Source organism: Primulina tabacum, chromosome 3 (assembly GCF_025594145.1).
Source record: "Primulina tabacum isolate GXHZ01 chromosome 3, ASM2559414v2, whole genome shotgun sequence".
NCBI lineage: Eukaryota > Viridiplantae > Streptophyta > Magnoliopsida > Lamiales > Gesneriaceae > Primulina > Primulina tabacum.
The window spans coordinates 25,145,998-25,163,789 of record NC_134552.1 but is presented as its reverse complement, the minus strand read 5'-3'; the positions used below and the strand labels follow the sequence as shown (position 1 = coordinate 25,163,789).

Genomic DNA, 17,792 nt, shown 5'->3' with positions numbered 1-17,792 from the left:
TAAAGTGTTGAGAGTCTTATCTAGAGAGTGGGACGTCAAAACCATAGCTATGAGAGAGTCAAAAGATCTGAACAAACTATAGTTAAAGAATCTGTTTGCTGACATGAAGGCTTATGAATTCGAGCTGGAACCCGGAATGAAGAACCATCTATTTTTTATATCATATTAACTATGTAATTTGAACCGTTTCTGCACCTAAAACATGTTTCGAGTAGCTCAAATTTCTCAGTCTTATTGAAATATCGTCTTAAGTTGTTAAGACAGCCTTAATCTTAGCTAAGGGTGTCAAAATCAGACACGACACACTAATCCGACACGGATCAAGCTGAAAAAAATCAGGTTTGGATTTGGAGTTTTCGGGTTTGGGTCAGATCAGGTTGGAACGGATAACTGACCCGAAAAAAATGATAGGGTTGGGTTGGGTTCGGGTCAACCGGGTTGACCTGAGTTGACCGAAAAATTTTAATTTTTAAAAAAAATATATAATTAATAAATATTACCTACATTTTTATATATTGTGTGTCTGAAAAAATATTTATTATATATTTATATCATAAATTTTCATAATTTAATATTTATTTTGAATATTTTTTTATTTTTTAAACAATTGTTTATTTGATTTAGTAAATTTTTTTATTTTTCTACAATTAGACTTTCAAATTTAAATCATATATACGAGGGAAATTTTGTTATTATGTGTTTAAATTAAAATATTATTATTATTATTATTTTGAATTTTATTTAATTTTCTTTACAAAAAAATTTAACAAAATTAAAATCGGGTTAATCGGGTTAATTCGGATTCAAGTTCGAGTTGAGAGTTTTCGGATTGGCTCGGTTTCGAGTTCGGGTTGGGTTTGGATTGAACAATTTTTGAATAGTATTACTGCTCAATCCGACTCAATCCACTCAACTCACCCGAATTGACACCCTTAATCTTAGCATTATTTGACATAGTTTTCATAATAGTTAATTCATCCCCCTCTAAACGGTATCTTCAATCCTGACAGAAGTAAATGTCATAATTGGATAAAATCATAAAATATTATTAAAATAAATATTGTTTTTACATAAGAGCCAATAGAACTCAAATCACGAGTTGCTTCAGTGAACATCTACTATAACAACAAACAAATGTTGTGGTTTACCCTAAGTATGTACATCCCACGGTAAATTTTTTATAAATTTTTTTTTATCTTTAAAGTTGGAAAGAAAAACAACAAGGACCATTTATTTTAACCCTTTTTTGTTTTTTTTTCAATTATTTTTTTTTTGGTTTCTTCCTTTTGAATTGTCTTTTTTTGTGGGAGTGGGGATGTGTTTCGGAATTTTTTGTAATGCAACAGAAAAAAAAATAATTGAATTATTAGTGTTGAGCAGTATTCGGATAATTTAGGAGACTTGATTTAGTGAATTATTGTTGTTATTAAGCATTATAGGCTCTTTCAGATAAAGTACAAACGCCAAAATAAAGACGAAAGAACCGATAGGTACCTGTTCTCTTTCTAGAGAGCGGAACCACAAAATGGAATTATCCTGAGTTGCCTTTTTTGAATCTCTCTATTGTCTCCTTAGCGGGAGTATTGCTTGTGTTTGTGCCACTGTTAATAATGGGACAAAATCTGGGTCTGAACCAAAAAATTAGTCGATGGAGAGACGTGAAATAAAAAATATATATCTTCTAAAATATTCAAACTCAAATTCAAATTTAATTTTTATTTTCCGCTTACGATGAATAGTGGCATGTTCTGGTTTGAACCTTCTCCAATGAACCATTTTGCAAGACTGAGTGGTTAAGTAATGGGATTCTATATTGTTGATGATAATCATCATTGCTGGAAACTCATTTTCAATCTTCACCTGTTGATAAGAATGTCGGAAATCAAACAAAACATTATTGAGATTGTAATAATTAATGTGATGTGATTTCCTCATACTGTTATTCAAATAATTCGACAGTATATAGTGATGATGACCAAATTTCAAATCAAGAGGGGATCGTTACAATATCATCCATTTAGACACTTGCCAGTAGATTATTCGTGTGTGAACATATGATTTCTGTTTTTTTTTTTTTTTTTAATATGGAGAAGGGGCTGACGCGAGACTGAACACCATGACGTTCTCTCGTTCGGAGAAGATGGATGGTGTCACTCCTTCAAGCAGGCGATGGATACCGATTGAGTGGTCAAACTATGTGAATCCCTTGTGTTGTATCTCTTTTTATATGTTCTACATTATTTTTATGTTGAAATCAAGATTATAATAATAATAAAAAAACTAGACGTAAGCATGATGAGAATTCGAACCAAATGACCAGGCATTGCTGGTCGGAGCTGGTTGCACGGCTGGCCGAACCGTGTAATATTTTTTTTGTGTGGTATCTTCTGGTTTTTTAGCGGGTATTTGTTGATGATTGTAATCTAAATCAAGAGGAATGCATGAATAATAATTCGACTTGTATTGAGTTATCGGACCATGTGTTTCGTTTGGTCATCTGTTCTTGCTGATTCTTCAAGTTCTTAGTTTTGTAGTAATAAAATAAAAGGTAGATTTTGCCAAAGAAGATCAGACAGAGGGGAATTTACTACTCTTTAATTCTGCTTTTAGAATCTTATCTCTTTAATATCTTTAATTGATTACGAAATGTGACAGAAAGAGGGAAAGACAACAAAATTTGCCTCGTTTTATATGGATAAATATGGATTTTGTTGTCATTTGTTGGTGCTTTTCGTAATGCAGCCTTTTAGTGTGAAATGATAGGACGAGATGAGGAAGTGTGCCGGTAACAAACACTTCCATCTACACGTTCTATTCCACGAAATTTATCTTAAATTTTTATAAAATAGCAACAACAAAAAATTTGAGTAGAACGTGGAATATTAGGATAAATGTCGGGATTGTTTTGATTATTGTAAGATCTTTTATAAAAACATATATTTTTCAAATACTTTTTGACATCTTATAAAATACTAAAATGAATTTATAAGCTAATTAAGCCGACCGGAAAATTTTATTATATTACAAATCGTGTAATATCTCATGCTACACGGTTTAGATTTGTGACACGTGTATTATGCAGTTTTCAAAAAAGTTTAAATTTCACATATCTAAAATGTGATATTACACGGTTTGCAACAGAATATTTATGCTCCACACACGTCATACCCGAAGCCGTAGGGATTTAGAAAATCAGATTGAGTCATGATTCGAAGAAATAGATAAATGAACTGAAATGATACTTTTGGTCACACTTCGTACTAATATCAATTGATATTTGACTTGTGAACTGTGATTAACATATAAAAATATGCTTTAGAAAAATTGGTTTGATGCATTGACAAATACCGAAGCAGGTGAAATTGGAGATACCCCATTTTCTTGATATATATATATATATATATATATATATTTTCCATTTCCATTTCCATTTCCATTATTAATGTTTATGTCTGGTGAAGGGAAAGCACATGGTTACAGAAAGAAATTATACACCTAAAACCACAGATTTCTGCTTGGCATTGCAAGTACTGTCACCATGTCTCCACAATAATGCCCAAAACTCCCCTGCTGGAAGAGAGGGACACCCAGAAAATAAAGAACATACAAAGTGTAACATGACAAATTACGGCAGATGTCCTTGGCTTCTTACTATGAAATTTTCCTTCTTTTTTCTCCAAATGGGCTTTCTTAATTCTTTGCAGGATACAATATTATATATTATTTTTTCACAGTGACTTTTGTCTCCCTTGATCTTTCCAATATGGTTTATGACACAATGATTTAACCATTTTTATCCTCTTCTTCGTAGGGAAGGTTTTCCTTTACATCCGGGAAGAAGGAAACGTCTATGTGTCGTCGTTTGCTTGCTTGGACCTTTTTTCACTCTCTTTTTTACTCTCTTTGGATCTTCTTCTTTGATCTGATTCAACTTTATTGTCAGAGAGTAGATTCTAGATTAATTCATCAACGAGGAGAGTTTTCATTTTTTTAAGAGAAAAATGTTGTTTGCTTTTTATAATGATTCCGTGTAAATTTTTATATATGTGTACGTACAACCCGAATCGACAAAAAGAAGATTTATCATATAGATGAATGGTAATTATAACATCCGCCTAAAACACGGTAAAATAAGTACGATGTGAGAAAAAGCAATTACAATAGTCAGTGAAAATGTTGGATTTTTGGTTATATATATAGTGACGTACGTCATTCTTTTCTCATCCAACTTTTACACTGGTATGATCGTTTGTATCGATCAATCCGTTGCGTGGAGCACAAAGCCGTACTGATGTGAGTGCCTTGTCGAAATGCTTGGCCTTAGTGCCTAGATACTCGCTCCAAGTGATGGCCCTGTAAAGTGGTGGGTGGCGATTGTCAACTAGTTTCGGGAGTGGGCTAATTTTGACACTTGATGGTGGTCCATATAGGTATGCGATGGACAACCGGCGTCGAGTCCGGTTCACTACGGCTCGATGGAGAACACTTGGGTATAACCCATTTGACAGCATGTGCATGAGGTCCCCAACGTGGACCACCAGGGCTCCCGGGTAGGGCGGCACCGTGATCCATCCGGTGCCACCCTCTCGAAGGACTTGTAAACCACTAGTGTTGCTTTGGTGGAGAATGGTGAGGATGGTGGAATCGGTGTGGGCGGCTAGGCCCATGGCGCGGTCCGGTTCTGGACAAGCAGGGTATGAATTCAGCTGCAATACTGCGCATCCTCCTTTGGGCTCGCCTTTCGGACCGACCCATTTTAAGTCATCTTCAGTTATGCCCAATGACCCTAGCATGAGCCACATCAGGCGCCCGGCTAATTTGTTCATCTCCTTTCTGTAATTTTCTACTGTATCACTGAAAAATTTACAAATTGTAATGAGAAATGATGTTCAGGAAATAAATATAAGGAAACATAAAATTTATCAAGTTGCATCCGATCGATTAGCTAAATCTTTGACAGATCAAATTTAGAGTATGAGAATGTACCAAAACTTGCGATAGTCACGGGGCCAAAGTTGGCGAGCATGTTCGAGGGGTGATCCTGCAATGGTGAACCCCTCGGACCACATGAGCTTCGGAAAGAAGGAAGAAATCCGAGCCACCCCATAACCCGAAATACCATCCGGAGGCCGTGCCGCCCTAAGCTTCTGATTTAGCGGCAGGGAGAAAAGCCGCTTTCCGGCCGACTCAACCTCGTAAAGAAAATTTTTAGGAATATTATGGTTGATGACTTGGAACACACCCCATGTCTTGCATGCATGGCCAATGAGCTCGGTGGCATTTTCGTTATTAAGATCGATGATAGGGACGGATTCAGGATCGCATGTGCCGCCGGACGAGGGATACTCGTCAAAAACTCGTGTCGCCGTCCATGCATGGGAGTCTGGCAATTCCTTAATAGAATTTAGATCCAATAATTTGTGGTGAGGACGGACAGGATGTGCTAGAAAGGGATCCGAAAGTACTCTCGAAGGCATGCTTTTTCTTATCGAGAGAGATTTTTTGGACAAGAATTAAAGACTATATATGATTCTTTGATTATATATATGTTATTGATTAAAGAAGAAAGAATTAGTGTTGGGGTTTGGGTTTGAGAGTCCTTCGTGCTAGTTAAAGATGTGTATAGGAAGGATATATTTGAAAGTGGGAAAAGTTGTAGAAAAATGTGGTGTAAGAGATCGTGGTGGTGTCTAATGTGTTTAAATAGAGATGGAGGGGGATGGTGACTACTCACCACCACTCACTTGTGGATTTTTAAATTTTTATTGTTTGTATTTTATGTGGAGTGATAATTTTAGTGATTTTCTTGATTATTGTCCTATTGTTATATATTTTACATTTGATATGTTTCAAACAACATATTCGAAATACCGACGGTTCTTTAATTTCTACCATTGAAGTTGAAGAAGTGATATTTGTATAAATAGTAGGTTGAAAGTTAAAAAAATTTGGAGGATACCAAGAATAAAACTTTTACTAGTACTAGGGTAAATACACAAATATCATGCTTTTGCACAATTGGCATGTTTTCAATAGGCAAATTCTACTAGAGGTGTTTTCTTAAGATGACATATATTTGAACTAGCCAAATTTTGCCAGGGGTCCTTTTTTAGGTGATACATATTTGGCAAATCATGATGAAAATACATTCAATTGAATTACAATATGAGGGGAAAATGACCAGGTTGCCCCTCTACATAGATGAGGAAAGGAAGCACCTCGACCTCACAACACTATGGAAGGGCTCGAAGAGGGCCCTCTCCCTTCTCCATGTGCCTTTGTCTTGTCTTCAAGTAGGAAAACATCCCCATCATCTCTTCCCTACTTGGCCCTAATCCGCACCTCTCTTCACTACCAGACAACACCATTCATGGTGGAATGACGGTTCTGTCCTTGACCTTTCGGATTTGATGAAACTTCACTTGAATCTAGGATATGGCTAGCTAGCTAGGAGACTCACATCCTTGTTGATATTTTCATTTTTCAATCCTCAAATTTGGATTAATTGAGCCTAGCCATGACAAAACAAGGGAAAATTAAACCGAATTGGACAAAACAAAAGGATTCCAAACATGGGTTGTTAATGCTTGTTCTAATCATTTTTTTAAAATCCGATAATGATTTTGTTTATCGATTAATTGATGATGTTTTACAATAAGAAAGTAAAAGAGGTCGTTGTCCTCTATTTGATTACTTAAAGAACGACGTGATTATCGACAAACGATATAAAAAATTTTTGAAACAAAATTAATAATAAAAATTGGAGGGAAATTTTGTCATGCAAAGCCAACATGAAGGTTTCCCCCATAAATATTTTATTTGGCGATAATAAATATATATCACATCCACTTTTGGCTTGTGGGTGATTTGACATTTTTGTCCCTATTGACAAAGTGGACTTCTTAATCATCGTCTTTTTTAATCCAAGCATTTTATTAACATCCATCACATATTTTGATTGAGCCCTCATTTTCATATATGGGATTTGGGGCAATCATATCCACACCACACTATCTATTGCCTCTTCTTGCAACAATGAGTAGAGACAAAAAAAAAAAATTGTAGATTTCATTTACATTTTTTCAAAAAAATATTTTCGGTAATTTTCAAAAAATAATATATTTATATGGTATCTACAATTTTGGTTTTGATTTTAACAATAATTTTTTTGGGGGCGGCGGCGCCAGCGGTGTCCGGACCACTCATGCGAACTGGGTGTACTTTGGGGCCCCCCACACAGGTGTATTTTACGACCCATTACAGGCCCAGTGGACCGTCCATACGGCCCACTGCCCCGATCGACCCAAGGCTATCCCGATTTTGGGCTCCCTCAAAGGGGCCTTTTCCCTCACGGGCTTTTCATAGGTGTCGTACGGGTTACTCAAAGGATCTCTCCTTCCCTACCAAGGGGTTTCTTTCGCCTCCCCAGGACTCGATCCCATGACCTATAAGATAAGTACATTGATATCAAGAGTCCTAGTACCAATTGAGCTATGTTATCGTAACGAAGAGTACCAAATTTATCCAAATTTTCGGTATTGTATAGTACTGATACCGAAATATTTGGTATAGTAATAGTATGAAATTTGAAATTTTAGATATATACCGAAATAATATATTTGAATTTAAAAATATAAAATATTTTTAAATAATAAAATTAAAAATTAAAAAAAATATAATGTGTTTTCCGATATAATACAGTATATATCGATACCGTACCAAAATATCGCTATAAATTTGAAATTTTTGGTATATACCTAAATATCGAAATAATATATTTAAATTAAAAATATATAATATTTTTAAATAATAAAGTTTCATATTTTAAAAAATGTAATATTTTTTCCGATATAAAAAAGTATATACCGATACTGTACCAAAATATCGATATACTATAATATTTCGGTATAAAAATTTATCTGTATAAATCTTTTTAATAGCGTATTTTTCGGTGTGGTTGGTAATACATATACCACCCCTAAACATGGTTAAGTTTGGGATAACAAATGGTGTAAATCGAATTCGCTTTAATTAATACTTAGTCCGTCTTTGGGAAGAAAAGAAATCGCTATCTAATATTGCTTTGGATGAGTATATTCGAGCTTGAACAATTTTATTAAATCGCTTGAAAATCATTTGATTCAAAATGATATATAATAGTTTTGTGTTCAATTCATATAAAAATACATTAAGAAGAAAATGTGGAATTTGGTGAAAACAATTCATTTGAAAAATATATTTAAAATGACTCCAACAAATAAATGTTTTTTTTTGGGTTTAAAATTTTAAGTAGAAAATGGTGGCATCTATGAAGTCAAATATTTAATATCCAGATTCACCTACTCATTCGCTTAAACAGCTCGATTATTACGATCATCTTTCATGAACTAAATATTCTCACATGAGTAATCTTGTTCAACAATATGCAAACGTAATTTTTGTTTCAAATATTTATATACGATTTTACATAAGATTTATTGATAATAATTGAAATAATTATTTATTTTAAAAAATTATAGTTATTTCTATAATAAGTTTTTGAATTTTTTATATTATGAATTATATAGTCATTTCCTCTATATCATTACCCTTAACTAACCGAATTAATTACTTTTGGAGTGGATCTCTTGTGAGACGGTATCACGAATCTTTATTTATAAGACGGGCAACCCAAGGACGGATCCAGAAATTAAAGTTGAGGTGGACTTGAACTTAATTTAATAAGTTAATTTTATATATATATATAAATATGAGATATTAATATGAAAATAGTTAGCAAAATGACCTTAGTATTTTAAAAAAAAAAAATCTATTGTTCGTAGCGTATTCGAAATAGGAGAGTTAATTTTCAAAAAATAAGTTTAATCAATATCATTTTTCAAAATGATATTTTAAATGTACTTTCAAAAATAAATTCTATTAAATAAAAAAATTGATAAAATAAATTTATCACTTTATGAGTTATTTGCACCAAACCCCCTTTGAAATATCGAAAATTTACCTTTATTCACTGTGAAAGTTAAATAGGTATTCTAGATATTAACTTTTATGAGTTATTTGTACCGTGATATCTTTTAAAAAAATTAGACTGTGCTTAAATCTCTATATATATTTAACAAAAAAAATTTAGAATTGGCTCGAATCTCTATAACTCCTTGTAAAAAAATTGGGCTGGGCTACAGCCTAAGACGGGCCACGCATAGGTTCGTCCCTGGGTCAACCTTACCAATATTCACAATAAAAAGTAATACTCTTAGCATAAAAAGTAATATTTTTTCATGGATGACTCAAATAAGATATTTTTCTCACAAAATACGATCCGTGAGATCATATCAGACAAGTTTTTGTTTTACTTTTGTCTATCAATTTCAATATTTATCACAAAAATATTTATATACGATTTTACGCGCGGCAAAACCGACCGACTCGATTACCCTCTTGTTTGGTATGTCGGATCGTGAGTAAAAGTAAGTATTTTCTTTTTATTAAAGATCCCAAAATAGGAGAGAAGGTAATTATTACATATAACCAAAATCGTACTTAATTTGGGGAATAATATCAAACTCCCGAGTGGTTTTAATATTTTCATAATTTAATCATTAGATTCTATACTGATTTAATATTGTGGTATCAAATGCACTATTACGGAGTTTACGATTAATATTTAATTAGCTATGAATTTAGTCAATGGATTATTGTTTGTTATTGACTTTCGAGAGTATGTCTCTTGCCAGACGGTCTCACGAATCTTTATCTGTGAGATGAGTCAACCCTACCGATATTCACAATAAAAAGTTATACTCTTAGCATAAAAAGTAATATTTTTTTCATGGAAGACCCAAATAAGAAATATGTCTCATAAAATACGATCCGTGAGATCTTCTCACACAAATTTTTGCTTGACTTTCTAACTAACAAGAACTACCAACGCGTGAGTGAAAAAAATGTATGGGCAAAATATATATTCCAGTCTATCGGACAGAAAATTTCATGTTATCTTTAGAGCAATACTCCAAGAGTATATATAAAGATGAATACTTATCCACATGTATAGAGTCTACTCGAAAAAATTATAGATCATAAGTATTGATAAATGTCATCTACTGAATGCAGTTTTGGAATAATGTCTTGAGTGCAGTATCTCATTAACCCGTCATTGGCGAACTTATATCAAAACTACACAAATACTTGTGTATATATTGTATACACCCAAAACAATTTGGAAATGGACAGAAATATCCCAGAAAATTCAAAGTAGAGAAAAGAAAACATTAGCAAATCCAGGAAAATACGGTCATACTTACGTGAATCCTCTCGGAAATAAATACTTACATTATTTACTCATTTTATATATATAATAATATATTAGCATACTCCAAACATTGTTCGAGCATGGCAGAGGTTTCATCGGGAACAGCATTTGCTCTCTAATGTGTATGTTTCTTATCCTTTGGCAATAATTTACAAGTGATCATCAAACAAGGAGAGAGAAAGAAATCCGGTATAGTACTTTAATAACAAAATATATATTTAATTTTTTCCAAAAAATACTATTAGAAAAATTACTTTTTTTTATTAATAATGGTCATTTTTCTATTTTGTTCTTTTATGTTATTGAATTTTAGTTTTAATTATATATATTTTCAATTTTTTGCAATTTTAATTTCTTTTCATCTTGATTGTTGACGTCACATCGACGTTATTTTAATGACACATCGGTGTAATGTCGAAAAAAAAAACTAAAATTGTCAAAATAACAAAAATAACGGACTAAAACTTAAATATGATAATATAGATGATCAAATTGCAATGAGTCAAATATACAAGATCGAAAAAAATTTCCAAACTATAAATATGTTGCATATTTAAAAAGCCACAGGAGAATATTAATTCTCCATCAACACATATTTTCTTTATCAATTATTTGGTACTCTGATTTAGTAAAATACTGGCTAAAAATAATAATAAAATCCAGAAAGAAAAACACATATATCCAATTATGAAATAATTAAGTGGCGAAGGACAGATATATCCATTTGAGTGATAATAACCCACGAAAAAAGGAGTGGGCGACCTCCAAACATATGTAAAGAAATGTCCAAGTTGTGATTTTATTTTATTTTTTGAGTTGTAGCTATCATTATTGATTAAGATACAAAATATATTAAAATTATAGTAGCCTTTATAATCATAATATATGGTATACGTTTTTAAAGTAAAAATTTACGGTAAAAAGTAAAAATCTCAAACTCACAAAATATATTAAACTACACATTTTATAAAATTTTCTCAACTCAATTGTAGTTTTTCTTCACAAATTGATAGACCTATTTATAGAATTTCTTCGGAAATCATTCAAAAATAAATACATCATGACATACATCATCATACACTAATTTTCAATATTTACAACTCTTATTTTCAACATTCAATAATTTCAAATCGTATTTTCAACACTTCTCCTTGTGATGATGATCATGATACAATGATAGTCTTCATTACGTGTTTTTATATTGCCTCATTAAAAACTTTACTAGGAAAAACTCATTGAGATAAAAAACTATAGTAAGAGAAAAAGATTGCAGCCACGTAAACTCCATCTCATGTTAACATGAACGATTCTTCACAAATTTTGTAGATTGCACATCCCAATATTATATATATGTGTTTTCTGAATATTATCGTAGGAAGTGCCTTTGTGAAGAGATCTGATGAGTTTTCACTTGATTGAATGTAACAGATATCAATATATTTATTCTTATCAAGCTCTTGGGTGAATGCGAAAAACTTAGGGGGATTATGTTTAGTTCTATCGCTTTTTTTGTATTCTTCTTTTATTTGAGCAACGCATGCATCATTATCTTCATATAGTGTAACATGCTTCTTGTCGAATGATAATCCACATGAGATTTGGATATGTTCGGTCATTGATTCTAGCCGCAATCATTCACGGCTTGCTTCATGTAGTGCAATAATTTCGGCGTGATTTGATGAAGTTGTTACGAGTGTTTGTTTCTATGAAAGCCAAGAAATTGCAGTGCCTTCACGAGTAAATAAATATCTGATTTGGGAACGTGTCTTATGTGGATCAGATAAATATTCAGCATTTGCATAACCAATTATACTTTGATTGGTATCTTTTGAATACAAAAGTCTCAAGTCTGTCGTTCCTCTATATAACAAAATATATGTTTAATTCCGTTCAAGTGTCTCTTTATTGGATATGAGCTAAATCTTGCCAATAATTTTATAGCAAAAAATAAATCAGATCTTGTACAATTTGCAAAATACATAAGGGCACCAATAACACTTAGATATGGTATTTCTTGACCAAGAATAATTTCATCATCTTCACATGGACGGAATAGATCATTTTCTATATTTAATGATCTAACAATCATTGGAGTACTTAAGGATTTGATTCATCCATATTAAAACGTTTAAAGACATTCTCTGTATAATTCGAATGGTGAACAAATATTCCACATTTTTTTGTTCAATTTGTAAACTCAGACAATACTTTGTTTTTCCAAAGTCCTTCATTTCAAATTCTTCCTTCAACTACAACACAACTTTTTGAATTTCCTTATTCATTTCAATGATGTATAAATCATCAACATATACAACAATAATTACGCATCTGAGTGTTATTTTCTTAATGAAAACGCAATGGCATATTGAATTGTTAGCATAGTCCTTTTTCATTAAGTGTTCACTTAGCTGATTATACTACATTCGGCTGGATTGCTTTAACTATATAATGATCTTTGCAATTTAACATAAATAACATTCTTTGGGTTTTGAACTTTGTGCTTCAGGCATCTTAAATCCTTCGGGGATTTTCATATATATATTACTATCGAGTGATCCGTATAAATAAGCTGTGACAACATCCATAAGACGCATTTCTAAATTTTTAGATACCGCCAAACTAATCAATAAATAGGATTCTCAACAGTGATCCGTATAAGTAAGCTGTGACAATATCCATAAGATGTATTTCTAAATTTTCAGATACCGCCAAACTAATCAATAAACATCATTTCTAAACAGGATTCTCAACAGTGATTCTCATTGACATAAAATAATAATTGAAAGTTTGGGAAGTAAATTTACCAGCATTATCAAGTCTAATTTTCTTAATTGTATGATCGGGAAATTGATTCCGCAAATTTATTATTTGAGCAAGTAATCTTGCAAATGCCACATTCCGAGTTGATAATAAACATACATGTTACCATTTGCTGGAGACATCGATCAATACCATAAAATATCTAAATGGTCAACATGGTAGATGAATTGACCCACAAATATCACCCTGAATACGTTCCAGAAACATGGCTCATTTAGTTTGGATATTATATGGTGATGGTCGTATAATAAGCTTTCCAAGAGAACATGTTTTACATTTAAACTTATTAACTTGAAAGATCTTCTGGTCTTTCAGCGGATGACCATGTGTATTTTCTATATTTTTTTGCATTATTGTTGAACCAGGATTTCCTAATCGATCATGCCAATTGATTAATATTTAAAAAATTATCAACTACCATGTTTGATTCAATTGAACTTGTATATATATAATGAAATCCATTAGGGAGCATTAGTAATTTTTCATCTACATATTTCTTTCCTGATTTATATATGATAAGACACATATATTTCTTATTTCCTTCATTTATTGTCTCATTAGTATCATACCTATTGGAATATATGTTATTAAAACTCAAAAAAAAAAAATTTCGATTGTAGTGAATACAAAGCACCATTTATCAAAAAAATTATACCATTATATAACAAAAAATGTGCTGTACCACAACCTTTAATCAAGTCTACAGGACCTGATATTGTATTCACCATTGTTTTTGTTGTTTTTAGTTCCAAGAAATATATTTTATCTCGGAGAATAGTGTGCGTTGTACCACTATCAAGTGTGCAAACTTCCATGAGATTATTTCTTTGTTTAGCTTTGTTCATAGCATTTTTCATATTTGAACTTCAAAAAAAATATGCAATAAAAAAATTACTGACAATTCATATGTAATTTATTGAAAAATATAACACATATCATAATTATACAATAAAACACTAGCATATGAGCACATGAAAAATAAAATATTTTACATTTATGTTCCACCAATATATTGATCAATTTCAAGAAATCAGTCATAAAATCTACATCATCAAAATGAGTTGAATAACTCAAACGGTCACTGTGTTCAATGAAACTGGTATCTTTTTCTTTTTCCTTTATTGATTCTTTATAGAACTTACAAATGTGCTCAGGGCCTCGACAAATACGAGACCAATGTTCTGGAGAGCCGCATCTAAAACAAGAACTTTCAAATTGTTTTGAGTGATTTCCGTTAACACTCATGTTCTCATGATGCCTTTTTAGTGGGTGGTCTGTGACGTCCTTTTGAAATGAGTTATAGAAGTAATTATCTCGATTATTTTCAAAACCACGGCTGCAACCACTTTCACGTCCACGTCCACGTCCATGATCACAACCTTGATATCGATCTCGATCAAAATCTTGTCTTTGAATTTGATTTTGGTTTCCAGGTTTAAATTCATTTTTACTTACAACATTTACTTCTAAAAATGCTGTTGATCAAGTGGGTCGGGACTGATGATTTCTCATTAGCAGTTCATTGTTCTTTTCTGCTACAGTAAGATATGCGATAATTTCAAAATATCTCGCAAATCCACGCTCTCTATATTGTTGTTGTAGAGTTATATTTTATGCATGAAAAGTGAAAAATATTTTTTCAAGCATTTTCGATTCCGTAATCTCATGTTCACAAAATTTCAATTGCGAGATTATTCGATACATCGCCGAGTTATAATAATTGACTTTCTTAAAATTTTTGAATCTTAACGTATTTCATTCATCACGGATGGTCGGAAGTATAATGTAGGACCGAGTGCTTACCACTTTACCAAAAGCTATAGTTAGTAGTAATGATGCAACTCAAATATTTAAAACCGCACAGCAGTTTAAGCATCATGGTTCAATCGCTCTACCAAGCAAGGACAATTATTGCACCCAACAATCTCCCTCCCAATAATTGCACTCCTTGCAATCAATGGGAATCGAACCCGTGACCTTGGCTCTGATACCAATTGTATGACCGAGTGCTTACCGCTTTACCAAAAGTTATAGCTAGTAGTAATGGTGCAACTCAAATCTTTTAAACCGCATAGTAGCTCAAGCACCACGGTTCGATCGTTTTACCAAGCAAGGACAATTATTGCACCCAACATATAACTTCCTTTGTATGTTCAAATCTTTCCTTTAACCCTTTCCATAAAACCATGTGATCTTTTTTCAATGAGATATTCCTTTTTTTCTTGTGATGATGAGATATTATTTTCTTTAATGATCTCATTTAGACCCAAGGACTCAAGATAAATTTCTACATCGAAAGTCCATGGCATATAATTTTTTCCCGTAATGTCGAGCGCAACAAATTCGAGTTTTGCCGAATTTGACATGGTGGTACTATAAAAATAACAATGCATTTTATTAGTTAAGTTTTAAATCTATTAATATGACAATACAAAGTAACAGATAAATTATAAGTACAAGAATTCTTAAAAATAAAGAAAAAACTCGAGGCAGATATTCTCCGATAAATACAAGATTAGTGAGCATAATAACAAAAATAATTATACAAAATAATCTTGAAAGAACAATCTTCTTCTTCTTCGAAAATTTTGATGAAGAAAACTTTTAGGGAGGAAGAGTAAGTTTGGAGTGATTGAATGTGCTTGTAAATCATATTTATAGGGTAAAAACTAGCCGTTTATGACCGTTACAAAATTTCTTAAAAATAAATGTATGTATATGTAAATTTTATGGTAATAATATGATGTATATAATGTTAATCATGTTTAAATAATTATGTATATCACATCACATTATTATAATGAGGTGTCAGAGACTCCTTTTATATAACATTATGACATTATACATTTATATAATAATTATATAACACTATAAAAATATATAAACATTGAAATAATCACATCACCTTATTATAATGAGGTTTTATAGACTCATTTTATATAATAACATGATATTATTCAAATATATATACAATAAATATACATAAGCAGGTAATAATATAATCACATCACATTATTATAGTGAGGTATCATAGACTCCTTTAATATAATAACATAATATTATATATTAAATATATACACAATAAAAATAAATAAACAGTAAAATAAATATTCTTACTTTTGAATATTGTTACTTTTTTCTTGAGTTTTGGAGCTTTGGCAAAATACGGAGATCCTTCGAGTATCATGTTGATAATATATTAAAAGTAAAATTTACGTTAAAGAGTAAAAATTTCAAACTCACAAAATATATTAAACTACACAATTTATTAAATTTTTTCCACTCAATTGTGGTTTTCCTCACAAATTGAGAGACTTAGTTATATAATTTCTTTGTAAATAATCCAAAAATAAAAACATCATTACATACATCATCACACATAAATTTTCAATATTTACGACTCTTATTTTCAACATTCAATAATTTCAGCTCTTATTTTCAACAGTATTTTCTTTTTTTCGGAAACCATGAATAATCGATGGAACCACTTTAATAGCTAAGAATATTTGTGTTTTATTTATATAAGAGATCATATATACAAATATATAAATGAGAAAAATGCTGCAATATCTTCTCTTGTAGTGAGAAGGTTATTATAGGCCTCTAAACTCATCGACCTCTAAATTGTGGTGACTATTAAATTGGCAACAAAACATGCATTCCCACCAAAATGCAAAATTTCTTGAATTTTCCCTGATAATATTGGATGTACAGAATAGATCACTACAAGAAAAATGTCATGCGACAACGGTGGCTTTAACAACAGTTTTAAAAGAGCTACGACAACGGTTAAAATGGTTCACTCAAAGACAATGGTTTTTCACCGTTGTCGTAGCTACAATTTGCGATGGTTGTTAAAAACCGTCGCAAATGATATTTGTTACAATTTGCGTAGCTACAATTTGCGACGGAATGCATATATAAACCGTCGCTAATTAGCGACTATTTGTTACACTGTCGCTAAACTTAGCGACGGTTCATTAATAACCGTCGCTAAATGTAGCGACAGCATGCAAAACCGTCGCTACTTAGCGACGGTTTATACATGAATACCGTCGCTAATATTTTAGGTAAAATAAAATTTTTTTTAATAATTTAATAAATCTGTGTTGTGAATTGGTGCAGTCGTGTAAGATATAAAAAAATTTAAGTGTCGTGAAGTGATAAAATCGTGTAAGAGATAAAAATTTTAATTGTTTTGAAGTGGTAAAATCGTGTAAGAGATAAAAATTTTAAGTGTTGTGAAGTGGTAAAATCGTGTAAGAGATAAAAATTTTAAGTGTTGTGAAGTTGTAAAATCGTGTAAGTGAGAAAAATTTTAAGTGTTGTGAAGTGAAGTCGAAGAAAATGGATCGAATTTGCAGGTATTTATAGAGAGTGGTGGAAGAAAATGGAGGGAATTTTAGGCGGTATCGAATTTTTGAAATTTGCGACGGTTTTCCTGCAACCGTGACTAATATTAGCGACGGTTATAGCTAAATCGTCGCTAATTTGACGGTTTTACTTGATTCTGTTGCTAACGTTAGCGACGGTTAAAATTAAACCGCCGCTAATTTGAAATTAGCGACGATTTAACTATAACTGTCGCTAACATTAGTGACGGTTGTAGGAAAATCGTCGCTAAATACCATTGTGTTTTATTCTAAACTCACGCTTATCG

At 31.8% G+C, this 17,792-nt stretch overlaps 1 protein-coding gene across 1 annotated transcript; it reads right to left on the bottom strand.

Moving 5' to 3' along the window:
• Window positions 1-4,007: 4,007 nt before the first annotated feature.
• LOC142541027 (gibberellin 3-beta-dioxygenase 1-like) lies at window positions 4,008-5,679 on the bottom strand. Its single transcript, XM_075647565.1, has 2 exons — window positions 4,987-5,679; window positions 4,008-4,854 (listed from the first exon to the last, which is right to left on the bottom strand). The coding sequence occupies exons 1-2, from the start codon at window positions 5,475-5,477 to the stop codon at window positions 4,221-4,223; spliced, it is 1,125 nt and encodes a 374-aa protein (XP_075503680.1). The 5' UTR covers window positions 5,478-5,679; the 3' UTR covers window positions 4,008-4,220.
• Window positions 5,680-17,792: the final 12,113 nt, after the last annotated feature.

Excerpts from the sequence above, each read along its gene's own strand:
- LOC142541027 (XM_075647565.1), bottom strand. The coding sequence starts at position 5,477 with ATGCCTTCGAGAGTACTTTCGGATCCCTTTCTAGCACATCCTGTCCGT. Across the intron at positions 4,855-4,986 it reads CGTGACTATCGCAAGTTTTG|TGATACAGTAGAAAATTACA; the intron begins GTACATTCTCAT and ends TAAATTTTTCAG.